Source organism: Saccostrea cucullata, unplaced genomic scaffold (assembly GCF_032062105.1).
Source record: "Saccostrea cucullata isolate Sc308-1 unplaced genomic scaffold, CSIRO_AGI_Scuc_v1 ctg14220, whole genome shotgun sequence".
NCBI lineage: Eukaryota > Metazoa > Mollusca > Bivalvia > Ostreida > Ostreidae > Saccostrea > Saccostrea cuccullata.
The window spans coordinates 1-16,272 of record NW_026919825.1 but is presented as its reverse complement, the minus strand read 5'-3'; the positions used below and the strand labels follow the sequence as shown (position 1 = coordinate 16,272).

At 34.2% G+C, this 16,272-nt stretch overlaps 1 protein-coding gene and 1 long non-coding RNA gene across 2 annotated transcripts; one reads left to right on the top strand and one right to left on the bottom strand.

Moving 5' to 3' along the window:
• Positions 1–952: 952 nt before the first annotated feature.
• Positions 953–1,854, bottom strand: LOC134238754 (uncharacterized). Its single transcript, XR_009986074.1, has 3 exons — positions 1,755–1,854; positions 1,422–1,517; positions 953–1,167 (listed from the first exon to the last, which is right to left on the bottom strand). It is a non-coding gene; the product is annotated as an uncharacterized LOC134238754 (long non-coding RNA).
• Positions 1,855–4,175: 2,321 nt separating this feature from the next.
• On the top strand, positions 4,176–7,902 carry LOC134238761 (la-related protein 6-like). The gene has a single exon (XM_062720887.1). The coding sequence runs from the start codon at positions 4,351–4,353 to the stop codon at positions 6,019–6,021; it is 1,671 nt and encodes a 556-aa protein (XP_062576871.1). The 5' UTR covers positions 4,176–4,350; the 3' UTR covers positions 6,022–7,902.
• The last annotated feature ends 8,370 nt before the right edge of the window (positions 7,903–16,272 follow it).

Genomic DNA, 16,272 nt, shown 5'->3' with positions numbered 1-16,272 from the left:
ATTCCAAAACCTTCTGCACATCTACATGACCCCACAAACCATCTCCCAAAAGATGATTAAGCTACTGTGTAAAATGTAGGAGGAGTTAGGGAAGAAAAGTGTGACAGACGGACGGACGGACGGACGGAACATGAGTAACAAAAATACCCGAACTTTCTTTAGAAAGTGCGGGTATAAATAGCAAAACCTGGAAAATATAAAATGGTTCTCTGCAGCTCAGTGGTTTGAAAAAAAAAATCTATCGGGATTGATGGGAGTATCCCGCACCTCAGATCTCCACATTTTTTCCATATTCAAAATAAGGAGAAAATGCGGACGGGAGTATTTGGACTAATTTTCCGCATTCATTCCAGATTTTCTCCGTATTCAAATTTCCGGATTTTCTCCGTATTCAAAATATGGAGAAAATGTGGATGAAATATTGGGACTCTTTTCGCATTTTTCTATATTTCCGCATTTCCATATATACAAAATATGGAGGTATTTACTTGGTTGATAAAATGCGGAAATACGGAAATCTGGAGAAAATACAGAGTTAATCACATGGTTATAAAATGGCTTAAAACCGCTACATGATGCATACATACATAAATGTTTACAAAACCATCAACAATGTGCAAAATTATATACAATTTATTATATCATTATGAGAAAAAAACATCTAAATGAATGAACAAAATTACACATTATGTTCATGAGCAATGTATTGGATCTTATATTTTTGACAAACAAATAGGAGCATGTATGGAAAAAAACTGGAACTCTTATTTAAGCTACAAGTTCATCATGGAAAAAATGTGGCATATTTTACTATTCATATTAAATAAATGGAAATCTATTCATTCTATTTACGCAAAAGTGGGAGTGAAATGTTCAACATTATTAGATATTGGGGAAAAAATAACAACTGACATAGGCTAAGCATTGAATATTTACAAAACAAGAAAAAATTTTAGACATTTTTTCTCAATCTGGATCACATTTGCCATTTTCTACCTGCATCCCTGATTCATATTTCTCACAATTCAATTTATATCTCAGGTCTGTGCTTTGCACCCATCTGTCTAATAAAAATTTTCTTCAGACTTCTTTGTAATTTGTACACTGTTGTAAGGTCACTGCATGTTTAATTTCTTGCAGCAGCACTTGCAGTCGAATTGGCAAATCCTATCAGTTAAAAAAAAAGTATTGAAAAAGGAATAAAAGCAATGAATTTAAATTTTATTAATATTGCACCATTATAATTTAAGTAACTTAAATTATAATGGTGCAATATTAATAAAATTTAAATTCATTGCTTTTATTCCTTTTTCAATTTTATATCAATTTGTTTAAAATAATATTTATAATAATGAAAATCATAGTTGACTGTTTTTATATAAACAAGCAATAAAAAAAGAAAAAAAAAAGAATATATATACCTCAAACATAACCATCCATGGACCAAGCTTTAAGCCTGTTAAAATCGCAGTAAGTTGAATAACCACTTTCAGAAATCTCCTCCTCATGCACAGACACTACCAAAATAAAAGTATGGTATAAAATCATTGCTAGAGATTACAGCCCATGGCTCTCCAAAATTAACACCTTTAATTGTGGTTAACCATAATAAAATTCTATGAGCTGATTGAAAGATTTGAATCATGGGCATATTGGCTGAAACGTACGTAGCCTGTTAGCTTAGTCCTAGGCCTAGAGTATTTATTTTCATCATCACAGTGACACACATGTTAAAAAAAATATGACTGACCTACTGCATATGAAATACGTGTATCTGCATCTTTTGGTTGATACAGCAATACGATCTCAGGCTGTCTGGTAAACAAACTTCCTCCTTTAGACAGAGCAGACGTTGCACCAGGCCAAGGTTAAATTTTGGCGGTCTGTTGTTTAAATTAATTGATCACTGAGCCCGACTTTTTGAAACTTTCTTCCGATCCCGATCAAATTGTACATAACATTCAGGAGAAACAGAGAACTGCTGTTAACCCCAAGACAGTTTTTATGCACCCAAGTTTTTTCGGGGCGTATATTGTTTTTGTCCTGTCTGTCTGTTTGTCTGTTTAGCTGTTTGTTTGTCTGTTATCAACTTTAAATAACCTTTGCCATAACTTTTGAACCGTGAGACTTAGAGACTTCATATTTGGTACGGATACTCCACTACAAAAACGCTTTCAACAGACACCAAGGTCAATGACCTTGTGACCTTGAATGTGACCTTTATGCTAAAAATAGCTTTTTCAAACTTTCGCCATAACTTCTGAACCGTGAGAGATAGAGACTTCATATTTGGTATGCGTACTCCACTAATTAGGCACTTTCAACTGACACCAAGGTCAATGACCTTGTGACCATGACTGTGACCTTTATGCTAAAAATAGCTTTTTCGAACTTTTGCCATATCTTCTGAACCGTGAGAGATAGAGACTTCATATTTGGTATGCATATTCCACTAATTAGGCACCTTCAACTGACACCACGGTCAATGACCTTGTGACCTTGACTGTGACCTATGTGCTGAAAATAGCTTTTCGAACTTTCGCCATAACTTTTGAACCATGAGAGATAGAGACTTCATATTTGGTATGCGTACTCCACTAATAAAGTTCTTTCAAATGACACCAAGGTCAATGACCTTGTGACCTTGACTGAGACCCATTTGCTAAAAATTGCTTTTAAGAACTTAATGTTGCCGCCAGGTGCTACTGTGTTTCACAAACACATTTTGTTCTTGATGAAAAAATTCTAAGTCCAGAGCTCCGTATTTTTTCCAGATGAAAAATATTCTAAGTTAAGAGTTCCAAATTTTTCCAGATGAAAAATAGACTAAGTCCAATTCTCCGTATTATTTCCGTTTATTTTCCGGATTATTTCCGTATATTTTCTGCTTTTCCGCATTGTTAATTCTTTCCGTATTTTTTTCCACATTTTTTCCATATTAAAATGAGGAAAAAATGCGGAATAATGCGGAAATCTGGAGATCTGAGGTGCGGGATGGTATCAGATTTACCGCCTATTATTTATTAACTATAGTGGTATGCCTTGTACAGTTTTACTTAGCGAGAAATAATACAAGTCTGTTTTGTTTCTTTGTCAAAGGTTTGCCGTTTGATTTTTTAGACACTTCGGCAATAAATGCATTATTTAATCATTATTATACCATATCAAAGACACAGCACTGCGTACAGTAGGGGAAACATATTCTTAATTAAGAAAATTGAGTCTAAACATTTATTAAAAAACAATATAAGAAATTGTAGTGTCGGTTTCATTTATCAGCGTTTATATTCATGATAGTATCGCAATTTAATTTTTCTTTTTTTTTCCCCTCTCGATCTTGTCTTCATCATCAAGGCGCCTCGACTCTGTTGCTTTTTCAGACAATATTAACTCTTTCTGGAAAATCGTCACGGTCATTCGGTACCATTGAAAGACGCTGGATCGTCCCACCCCACACCCGTAGTTCCTATTTTCTAGCATGCGTGGATGGGGGGGGGGCGAACAACACCACCCCCGGGAATTTGCTTTTTTTGTAAATTTATTTATTAAGCAACTAAAATGGTATCTTGGACCCCCCCCCCCAAAAAAAAAAAAAGAAAACGGAGATCCCTCTTCCAAAACACGGATCTATGTGATTATGGTATTATGGTATGAAAAGTCATTAGTATGAAGCTTTGAAAGTCATTCCCTTCCACCACGAAATAGGTTTTAGTTTACTTTTTTTTTGGCTTGTCAAGAAATTTCTGGGTTGTGATTTTTTGACTGGGGTAGACCCCCCCCCCCCTTTTGAAAAAAAATTTCTGGATCCGCACCTGTTTCTAGTATGGACATATGTCCTTATTTCGAGTAAGTTGAATCTTTATACTGGCTCCCTATACTGTATACAAAACTATAATAGGTGCCTGTGAATATTTTTTTCTTCAGAAAATTAAGGGGCGATTTGAAAGTTAAGCCTAGGCCTAATTAAAAACTCAAAAAACGATGTAATTAAAAAGTGTTTCACTTTAAGTGACAAGAAATAAAAATAACGACAGTGCATTTCCGATAATCTAACCAAATACTAATACTCAGTACTTCCGTGTTTGCTGATTATGTACGGAATATTGATATGTGTAATCATCTTTCACGGTTGATTGTAAGTCACACTTGAAGTACTTTCAGTACTTTGATTATAGGAGGATTGGTCAGAATCGGAACTGACGTCACACATCGGGAACGCAAAACACAGCCACATTTACGAGTAAACAGGCAGAGAGTCTTGTGGTATTTTCCGCATTTTTGCTGCCTTTTACGAAACGAGATTTAATTCTTCTGTGTTTGTGGTGAGTGTTTTCTGTCTAGGATACTAAAATGAGTTCTCTGGAGCAGAAAATCGAAGTCCCCGAGATCCGTGAAGAGCTGACGGGGGAACAATCTGTTGGGGACAACGGTGTGACAGAAAGGAGCCTCACCCCAGTCCATCTGCAGGTGGAGCGACTGCGGGTGGAGGACGATGGCAATAGTTCTGCGTACACCAGCGAGGAAGAAGCAGGGAGTCATGAAGGAAGTCACGACGAAAACCGGACTGCGGACGAGCCGGAATTTGTGGCACCGGACGACGAACTCCGCGACAGAATTATCAAACAGGTGGAGTTCTACTTTTCTGATCCCAATATTTTGAAGGATGCATTTCTGCTGAAGCATGTGCGTCGAAACAAACAAGGGTTTGTGAGTATTAAACTCATAACCTCTTTTAAGAAAGTGAAATCCTTAACTAAAGATTATCGGGTTGTTGCTTATAGCCTGAGACACTCTGAAAAACTAGAAGTGAATGAAGAGGGGAGGAAAGTACGTAGAAAGGACCCTCTACCAGAATGGGATGAAACCACCCCATCACGTTCTGTAGTGGTCGTTAATTTACCCATGGAAAACCCATCTATCGAGAATGTGGCAGAAATGTTTTCCAAGTGTGGTGAAGTTTCGCTTATTAGGATTTTAAGACCAGGGAAGTCCGTGCCACAAGATGTGAAAAAACATTCCATCAAGCATCCAGAGATTGGAACGACAACCTGTGCTGTTGTAGAGTTTGAGAAGCATGAAGCAGCACAAAAAGCTTGTGAAACAATGAACGATACTGAAGATTGGCGTCAGGGCATGCGTGTTGTTTTACTTGCTGCTCAGAAGAAGAAAGAGAATAAAAAGAAGGACAATGGCGATGATTCAGGAAAAGAGGATGATGGTGAAGGGAAGGATAAGAAAAAGAAGAGGAGAGAAAGAAGAAAGAAAAACAGAGTTGATGAACTCGCTGACAATGATTCTTCTTGCTACTACAGTAGTGGTTCAGAGGCAGAGTTTGGCGTACCTCAAAAAGGCAATTACAGAACACATCAAATGCTCAAGAAAACACTGAGTCCAAATCACATGGAACATCCAGTGCTTAAAAAAACTCTGAGTCCAAATCATATGGAACATCCTGTTCTTAGAAGAACAATGAGCCCTAATAATAAGGAACATCCATCACTCAAGAAATCTTTGAGTGGAAGTCAGATGGAACACCAAAAACTGAAAAGAACCATGAGTCCAAATCAAGAGCATACTATGCTCAAAAGAACTCTCAGTCCAAATCAGTATGACTCAAATCGTCTAAGTCCAAATTCCTCCCCAAGGTCAAGTCCAAAATCTAGTCCTAAAACCAGTCCAAGGTCAAGAAGAAGAAATTTTCATGGGATTTCACCTTTGGCCGATGACAAGAAAAGTCCAAGTACTAGTCCAAAGTTGAGCCCTCAGTGTAGCCCAGACTTGGGAAGAAAGAAATATGAACATTCTGCAGATGGTAAACCGTCAAGCCCGTGGGTACAGAGAAGGATGATGCTGGCTGGTCAGGATAAAGGCCAAGTGTCAGCCAATCAGGTCAATGGAAAGAGCCCCGAAAAACACAAGATGTATGGAATGGAAGGGGTCATTCGACAGCCCAGAGGACCTGACGGCACCACTGGCTTCCACTTGGGACGAGGAAAACCAAGGAGCAGCACATTTTCTTAAACTGCTTTTAGTGCAGCAGCTTTGCTGTCACAGATATTGCTTTTTTGTTCTGTGCACTCACCATGACTCTATAAAGCTGAACTTGACTTCACTCACAAAAAACAACGGTGGAGGTCTCTGTGATAAAATCTATATGGTACATGTATAATGTTAAACAAGTCTTTTTATGCTGTTCACTCCTTTTTTTGTACCTTGCACAGAATGTCAATGACTTGGAAATTTAATCTTGTAGTAATGACAGCAAATTCATACATATAGTAAAAGGTGCCCGCATGCATACATCATTCAAAAGTCAGAAATGGTGCAAAAATTGTGTTGCTTGAATACTTGCTAAAAGCACAATTTGATAACTGTTGTGTTTACTCTTAGCAATGGGTAGTGTAATTTAAATCATCAAAATGGCTTTTGTTTAAAAATGCAAATGAGACAACTTAGCAATTTGATATTTATGATGGTTGTGTTCATTAATAATGAGACGATTATTCAACGTTTTATTGTCTCAGCTAGGTGAGAGTAAAGTTGCACTAATGTTTTTTTTTAAAGCATTGATTATGTTATAGGAAATGGTTGTCAAGTATATTGAATAATGATTTTTTCTAAAAATGTCTCAGATCCCAAGTGCTTAAATTAACAGAGGTTTTGTTTTTCACTGACCTCTGATGTAAAAAATAAATTAGATTCTGTCTTGCATTTTTACCAGAATGTTGACATTTTGGAAAACATAGATGTTATGTAAAAAATTTGCTGTAATTTTGCTACAGTATAGCATATTTTTTTTCTTCAAATGTTAAAATGAGAAGATACAGTTCTGAAGCTCATTCAATTCAAGTTCATTGGTTCATTACAAGTATAAAATCAATTATTATGAATATGTATAAAATCAATTATTATGAATATCACCATTCCTTGGTAGAGTTAATGGGGATGAAGAGGAGGGGGACTAAAAATTTTATATTTGCAACAACTAGAGTCAAGATTGTATATTGTGTAGTACACATGTAACAATAATTTTGTATGTATTTGTATTTGAGTGTGTTATGACATGACTGTATCACTTGTTAATGCTCATGAAGAAATAGTATTTATCTGCAGAGCTTCTATACATGATCTGGAGCTATCTGTTTAAAAACATTGACTTTGAACACATCAGAGAACAGTTCTACCTTCATATTTTGTCAAGCTTTTTCTTGCCAGCTAACATGGCTTGTATATTATTTTCTTATGGTGTTATCTGTATAGAAGGTAGAGAAATTCATTGCAACAATTATTGATCTCTTTAAGAAACTCATGGCCAGCATATTGATGTCAAGACAGCGAGTGGTTAGGTGTTGCATTGCATGGGGAAAATCCCATTCTACAGCAGAAATAGATATTGAAATTTAAGATTTTTTTTCTCACATGAAACATTTAAATCAAGTGTCCTTTTTACTTTTGTCCTGGTTTAAGCAAAAATCTACTGTACTGTGCAATACTTAATCTGATATATATGTGCATGTAATACGAAAATGAGATGACAGAACAGCTTAAATGATATTTTAATGCAAAAGTGTGTACTTGAGCCATTACTACTGTACAGGATAATTATGAAAGGGAAGTGCACAGTTACTTAAATAATAAACTATTATTGCTTAGAGCCTTCAGAACTGATTTCATATGCTTAAAATTTTCATTTTCTGCATTTGGTAGATTTTTGCAGATATTTTTAATTGCCCAATCATTTATATGCATGTACTGGTATTTTGCAACCCTTTTTTGATTAGGTAATACTGATTCAAAAGTTCTTTCTTTAAAGTCTAAATATTACATTTACACAAAATATACACAAATCAAAGAAAATAATATACTCTGCTTAGTTATTTATACTAAAAAGTTTTGAAGTCCAAATATGGCACCTTAAGGTTCCTCCACACACATACAGCTTATGTTCTCATATTATTGAGCAATACTTTTAACAAGCATATCAACCTTTAAAAACTGACCAGGGATAAAAATGTAATTTATACAGAATTTTTAAAATAATAATTTCACAAGTTTCAAAAATTTTTTTCCAAAAGGTTTACATTCGTAGGCCCAAAAATTTTGTCTTACCCTATTGTATATTTTCATGCTCACAGAATAACCATAAAAATTTAATTTTAGCGATCAACATATTTTTTAGAGAAATTAATTTAATTCATATGAAATAAATAAAACTAATTTTCTCTCAAATACATATAGAGAAAAATAAAGGAAGATTTTTTTTGTATAGAAGGAACAGCAATGATATAGATTACACCAAAAAATTGAATTAAAATTAAATGCACTAATGTAGAAAAAATATTTTAAAAATCATTGGTAACAAAGTTCCTTTTTGGAGTTATCCTTCCTGTTGCCCGGGACTCAAAAACTTTGGGAAGTCTCCGCAATAGTTACTAGCTACTGAACTAAGAAATACATGTGAAAGAGGAAAACTAGAAACGCACACTATTTTATTTATATTTATAAACACAATGAGATGATGTATTTATTTATTGAAACGCACAAATTAGTGTGCAAAAATACCAACTTTGAACACAAACTCTGTTGACGATAATCATGTCAGTGGGTTGATTAGCCTGAAAGTATAAATAACCTAAAAGTTCCCGACATACCGGCTTTCAATTAATGTTTCCGAATTATTATGTAAGGAAAACTCAGTCATATGTCTGTTTCTTATAGAAAAAACGGACATCTTTTTCTACCGGTCACTCCTTACCATGCCATGTGTTTATGAGTGTCCTACTTTCTCTTTCGAAGACGGTCTTCGAAGCGGTCTCTAGTTAATTCGCTGCTGTGAAATCTAAGTAAAACCGGAAGTAAAAGTATTTTTTCTCTATATACGTCACAAGTCACATGGTGTGGAGTACCCTTAAAGTATTTTTAATTTTTTCTGCAGGGAGTTTTTTTTTAAAGATTGTTAAAGATGTTGACTTTTCATTACTTTGATTGTGAAAAAAAACTGCTTTTGTATTGAATATGTTTTTGGAGTGAAAGTACTTTGTATTAATTTTGCCATTGCTATACTTTTTTTGGAAAGAAATTCATTGTTGATGAGTTTTTTCATACACTCTATTCATTATTGTTGGAATGGTTTAGATGGTCATTTTTTTATTTTTTTTAATTAAACATGATTTAACAAGATATTAAAGACAGATAATTTCATGTGAAAGAAAAGATGATATTTTATATCACATTAAATACTTTTTACCTTAATAACCTATATGCATTTACATATTTCTTTTTCTAACTCCACTTAATTTGTTTTTTTTTTATTCATAATTGAAAAATTTAATATTATTTTTGATAAAAATCTCTTTCATCATTTCAAAAAGGAAACTTATTTTGAGAGCACAGTTGGTGTATTTTATTATATGATATGTGTTAAGATTATGGTGAGAATGTATGCAAACATATCTTTATTTATTGTTTTTTGGAAACATTCCAGTTTGATTGGTGTGTATATTAGTGTATGGTGTTGATATTGTTATGTAATTTGTTAAAAGATTCATGCATTATGTAGTTTAAAAAGACAGAGAAATGGTATAATACCTGAATTTATCTACAGCAGGCATTCTTAATAATTGACTTGCTTGTTTGTTTGTCTGTTTGTCTCTTCCTCATATTTTGTCTTCTGCTAAGTTTAAGGTTCAACATACTTCGATCACTTTTATGAATTTTTGCTTGATGCTTATGATTTTCCCAAACTTTTGTACTTGTTAATTATATTACAAACAGTTTCAACGTAGCTTCAGCTTTGTGGGGTAAATTTACAAAATACATATGTAGATCTTTAACTGGTTATTTTAAAGGGGAAAGATAATCATTTAACCCAGTTAGAGTTATCCCTCTTTTCAGAGCATCAGTGAACCTTAAACAATCTATGATTAACTGGATTTTACTGTAATAAGATAGGGATGGAGGGCAAACTGAAACCACTTAGTTGTTATATCCTTTGTTTTTTGTAGTATCTTTTATTTTCTTATCACACAAAATTTAATGAAATATCTTTTGTATTTTGATATTATTATTATTTTTTTTTTATTTTTTAAATAATACTAGAAGTTGATGATGAGAAAACCAAATATAAGTATTTATCTTCATTCATTGCAAAAGTTGATTCTGCTGATGGGATATTCCAACTACATAAAGTAAGATTTATGTACATTTGGATTTGAATGTTTTCTTTGTTGTGCATTTACATGCAATATTCCCACCTATCGATATATATATATAGGAATTTCATTTGTACAAGGGCAGTAAATGTCTACTAAGGTGCTGTTGAGGCTCTTGTTTTAACTCGATTGTGTTCCAATACAATATTTCAGATGTATTTATCTGACCTCTTAATATCATGTCAACTTGTCTTTTAAAAATAAATTGCAATGTTAAAAAGTTTAAATTTTTTTTTTTAATCTGATATTTTGTTGTGGTTCATTTCTTCTTTTGAAATAAATTGCAATGATATCTCATAAAGAAAATTTTGTATTTTATTTCCGTTTGTTTCTTTTAATTAGTATCAGGATAATTAAATTTATTAAACATAAAATAAAAAAAGTTACTTTGGGGTTACTTATATTTGTCTTGAACGAATATAGACGTGAAAGCAAATTAGATAAGCTACGGTCTCCTCATAGACATCTTTTGATTTCATAATAGTTAATGATGAGTTACAGTCTATTCAGAGACTTTCTTAATGTTAAGGATATTATATAATACTCTGCGTACATATTTCCTACAAAAAAAAATATCCTAGTCTCTGACGTATATGCACTGATGAAATTCAGTTTGTGTTTATAAGACTTCATAACCCGTCTCTGACCGTTTCAGTCCAGTCAAGGTCCACGTCTTATTAATTATGCTAATGAAGTTGCCCTTGTTTACCTATAGTTTCTGAAGGTTATCTTGTTTACCTGGGCGATCTATATTACGTAGAAAAGTATGTACTTGCTATCGAACTTTTGATAATCATTGATTTATCTTATGACACAATGCATATCGATCGAGGTCTATCGCGGAAAGTCGTGATCCTCTTAACAGATGTAATCAGATGGGTTTTAAAAATATATTTCTCAACATGTTGAACAGTGACGAGAGGAAAGTGCACGTGTCCGTAAGAGGCTTATTTGGGGTTTTTCTTCATAAAAAAGGGGGGAGGGGCGTATGTAAGATAAACCACGATGCTCATGATGTAACCTTTATTTAGTCGAGGAATCCTGTTTTGCGCAAAGAGTCTGCAAAACGCGGAAGATTCTGAATGAGATTATGACCAAAATGGTATTCTAAGAAAAAATTGACGAGAAAACTTTGATTTTATTTTCCAAGGCCATTCACCAAATTCAGTACAGGAAGAATGCAATGAATAATTCATCATGTTGCTTTTAAAGACAACATTATGACAATGACCTTGTGTATGTAATAGATGTTCTTTTTTTGCTTATTGTCAAAAACGCCTATTTTGTTTTACACACCTGGGGCCAATAAACGGAGTGAGATGACTCCATTGACTTAATTTATTTTCTTGTGGTTGGAGCAATTCATCGACTTTATGATGTCTTTGTGGTTCTGTAGTACATGTTTATTTTTTGGTTTTGTTTCAAATAATTGTAAACAAATTTGACGAAAATCCGTCCGTTGTCGTTCGTAGGGCAGGCGTGTAAATTGTTAATTCAATTCCATCTACAAGAACTTGTCTTTTTCTCTGTCATATAAACAAGTTCGGGCGGAAACAAGGTTACTTTTGTATACGTAATTCGGTAAGAACCATTTCCTAATATGATCTGACAGTTATTAAACAACAACAAAAAATTATTAAGCCCCGCCGTTCTTCCACAATCGTACGATCTCTTTATTTTTCTCTTTCTCTCAATGGCGACATTGGTGATAATCCCCACATGCGTTGGAATCTTGGCCTTGAATTCGCTGACTTAAATGTGATCAATACAGGTAAACTTCGGTATCTCGACATCGGATATGTCGACAACCTGGGATATGTCGACGTCCGCCCACGGTCCCGGCATTATTTACTATATAAATGATTTGCAAAAACTCTGATATGTCGACCTCGGTAATGTCGACTACCCCGCTTATCTCGACGTATATCCACAGTCCAAAGAGCAAAATTTACCTGGTATATGTCGACATCGAGGTAATTTTCTGCTCTACTTAGCCTAATTGTTTGTCAGCTGGTCGCTCGTCACGCACGGACGACTCCGTGTATCTCGACGTCGTAAGAAATTCACACCTTTCACACCCATGTTTTGACTACATACTGCTTCTGTAACAATGTGTTTGTACAGGATTCTCAAACATCCTCAGTGTCTCTTAGACGTTAATTGTTTAATATTAGCTGGTTAACTTGTTCGGCTTGGGTAATATCATTGATAGATCTGCTCGACTCTGCGTAAATGTACAACCTTTTGGATGCCGAAATATAACATAACTTTAACATTTTATGGAAAAAAAAGCTAAATTATAATGAAAAGTATGCACATTAAATTCAATTGAACTAAGAAATTGTGGTAAAAATGCATTCAACAGGAAACAATCCAATTTATGGCATGCGCACGACTACTATAGTCGTGATAGCCATGCATGTGTTACATCATTGCGCTTGTTTCAATACGCAAATCCTTTTAAATTTTGATTTGAAAATGAAATGAAAAATAATGACGAAAGATGATGAAATCAAAATGAAGTGAAGTGAAATAACTTTTAGAAATACGAACTAATTTTTTTTTTGTATCACGGTGGTCAACTTTATACCGATTCGATTCGGAGTTTATAGAGCGCATTTCGTATCCTGTTCTGACGAAGCAAGTTGCACGCGGATTCGCAGAATGCTGGATGGAAAACTTTTATTAGTAAAATTAGAAGATTTCTATAAAAAAGGGAAACATTTTATTAAATTACATTTGTGAATAATTCCACAGATTTCCTAATAAATATAGAGAGATCATACATACATGTAAAACAAACGAGCTGCAGTCTATTGAAGACATGTACGTAATTACACGTACATGTTTTACTACGGAGTTCTTAAATTAAGGACGTCGAGTCTCACCTCTGATATCTCGACACCTCGGATATCTCGACATTTCCCGATTGTCCCGCCGATGTCGAGATAACGAAGTTTACCTGTATATGGCTCGTGAACGTGTCCTTTGGTTCCATGCGCGTGGTCAGTCAACTCAACCTCTCTTAGAATATCAGGAAGCCATTCTATATATTTACCGCACTTAGTTTTTCATTTTCATGAACTGCAAATTAATATTTCTGAAGGGTCAATCCAGGGTATGTATAGTTAGTGACTCTTCCCCCACCCACCCGCTATCCCAAAAAAAACCTCTCTATGTAGTAGCTTCCAAATCTATGTTAGTTTAATTCTAATCTTTTTTTTTTACATCATCACTTAAATAATTGTTTTGTCTATCAAATGACACATCCGAACAAAAATGAAATCAAATTTCTGTACTTTAATATGAATTTAAAGTATATGTGCATATATTTGTGCGGGCGTTCCCGAATTAAGTCTTGTACTAGAAGCGCACAATGTATATTAATTAGACGCGTTTTACAGTCGTCTTTTACTATGCCATAGGAGTAAACTCCTTTTATTATGGTAAAGAAAAATCGGTATATAACCCTTGTAGTTTATTTGAATGTAAACGCCCCCAACTGACTTAATTCATAAATACAACCGTTAATATCTAGGATTTTTGACAAGGAAACAAACAAATGGAAACTAAAGAAATTACGTTATTTTCCGTGTGGTGGAAGTTCTAAATCACCAATTAAACGAGGATGTTCACAAACGATAATCATCATTGCGTCCCATAAACAACGAATGAAATTAAATTATGACAGTCATTAATAAGAAGAAAAAAACCCCTAAATGAATATGCATTTATAATTAACTTATCTGTTTACATTCCATAGCTCTGATATGCGTAGCAGGTTTTGACAATCTTCATTCATCTGCACTACACGTCTACACCATAATTTTATTATTTTATTTTAAAAAAACATTTTTTAGGAACTCGAGAAAACTTACTGCTATTTAACACTTGTAAAAGATAAACACATAATATGTTAGAATGTATATACAGCATTGGGTAAAAAAAATCTACACCACCTGATGATGCGTCCATACAAATATGACCGATCTTGCTTTGTTGTTCTTGAGAAGAAGATTTTTATAGATTTTTCGGATATACCTCGGTATTCCTATGTAAAACTTTGATGGTCCATTGTGGCCCCGCCCTATACCACCCGGGGGTCATGATTTGAACACACTTGAATCTACAGCTTCACTATCTGAGGATGCTTCTACATTGTTTCATCTTGCTCGAACCAGTGTTTCTTCCATTGAAGAGGTTTTTAAAACATGTCACCAGATTTTCACTATTTCTTAATTAGTAGCACTCCTTGAAAGAAGGTATGGTCCTTCATTTGAGCAAATTGGAATCCCCTATACCCAATGATGCTTTTTGGCAAGTTTGGTTGAAACTGACGCAGTGGTTCTAAAAAAAAAGTCGAAAATGTGAAAAGTTTACAGACACACAGACGGACTACAGGCAAATTGTGATCAGAAAATCTCACTTGAGCTTTCAGCTCAGGTGAGCTTAAAAGAGATAAAAAAAAGTCAATAAAATTTGTGAATACCATCTGGTTTCCTTGCAATAATATCTGAATATTATAATATTAAATACATGTTTTGTATGTAGTTGAGTGTAACATTGAAAATTTTATATCAAACTCCAAGGTCAAAGTAAAAATTGTTGACATCCAAAGGAAGGTCTTGTCGCAAGGAATACACCTATGAAATATAAAATCCCTAGTACGAGAGTTGTTCGGAAATTATTGAGACAATTGCATTTACTCCATGAAGGACGGAGATAATTTCATGAAAATCCATCAACATTTTATAAAGAACTAATAAAACACTTATGCAAAATTTCTAATTCCTGTGATAATTATGTTCCCCAAACGAAGTTGGGGAACATATTGTTTTTACTCTGTTTCTTATTATGTTCCCCAAACGAAGTTGGGGAACATATTGTTTTTACTCTGTTTCTTATTATGTTCCCCAAACGAAGTTGGGGAACATATTGTTTTTACTCTGTTTCTTATTATTATTATTATTATTATGTTCCCCAAACGGAGTTTGGGAACATATTGTTTTTACTCTGTTTCTTATTATTATTATTTTTCTTCTCGGGAAAATTTTGTCCGCGAATGATCTTGTAAAGTACACATCCGATTAAGGGGAAACCTTTTTAGGGTAAGTAGGCATGTTATGTAGATCTGCGGAACGAAGGTCATTTGGCGCGCACGTGCTTGCAAGAGCGCGCACGTGCAACACGTGAAATGACCAATATACTTGAAATTGCCGAAACTTTTACATTTTTCGAAGTAATGCTTTGATATTTAGAATATATAGACATATTATAAATGTAGATAAGATGACATTGTCAACATGCCATTTTGTGTGCACGTGCTTGCAAGAGCGCGCACGAGCAACACGTGAAATGACCGATTTAATTGAAATAGGCGTAAATTTTTACTTTTTTGATGAAATGCTTTGAAACTCATAATATAAGGATATAGTAGTAGCATACACAATATTACATGGTCAAAATAGCAAGATCTCACGCGCATGCACGTGCGCTTCGCTCTGATTGGCTGAAACTAAAGTCTCAAAATCTTTCTTGTTTTTTGATGTAATCCTTTGAAATTTTCAACATAGCCATGCATTAGGATATCCTACAACATGATATATAACAATTTTCATGAAAACACGTGCATGCACGTGCGCTGCAATCTGATTGGCTGAAACTTTAAATAGCTATAACTCCCTTGGTTTTCAACCAAACGGAGTGGGATTTAGAACATAGATAGATGTAATGGACTTCTACGAGAAGGTATATCACCATGCTCATGTATGCACGTGCGTGCACGTGAAATGAGTAAAATCAAAAATACACTTGAATGAGCGTATTTTTTAATACTTTTGGATTAAATACTTTAATATTTAGTTTATTAAAGTATATAGATTGTGTAGACAAGATGATATGGTCATTACGCACATGCATTCACATGCGCACGCGTGCAATGCTAAAATTTGAATGAACTTGGTACCCTTCTGGGTAAACGTTGTTAAAGTCTCAAATGCATAATGTTTGTCTTATTTAATGAAGCTTACAGAAATATGGCACCAAAAGGGAGATGGGGAGC

What these genes read in the sequence shown, in the direction of transcription:
- LOC134238761 (XM_062720887.1), top strand. Translation starts at nt 4,351, where the DNA reads ATGAGTTCTCTGGAGCAGAAAATCGAAGTCCCCGAGATCCGTGAAGAG.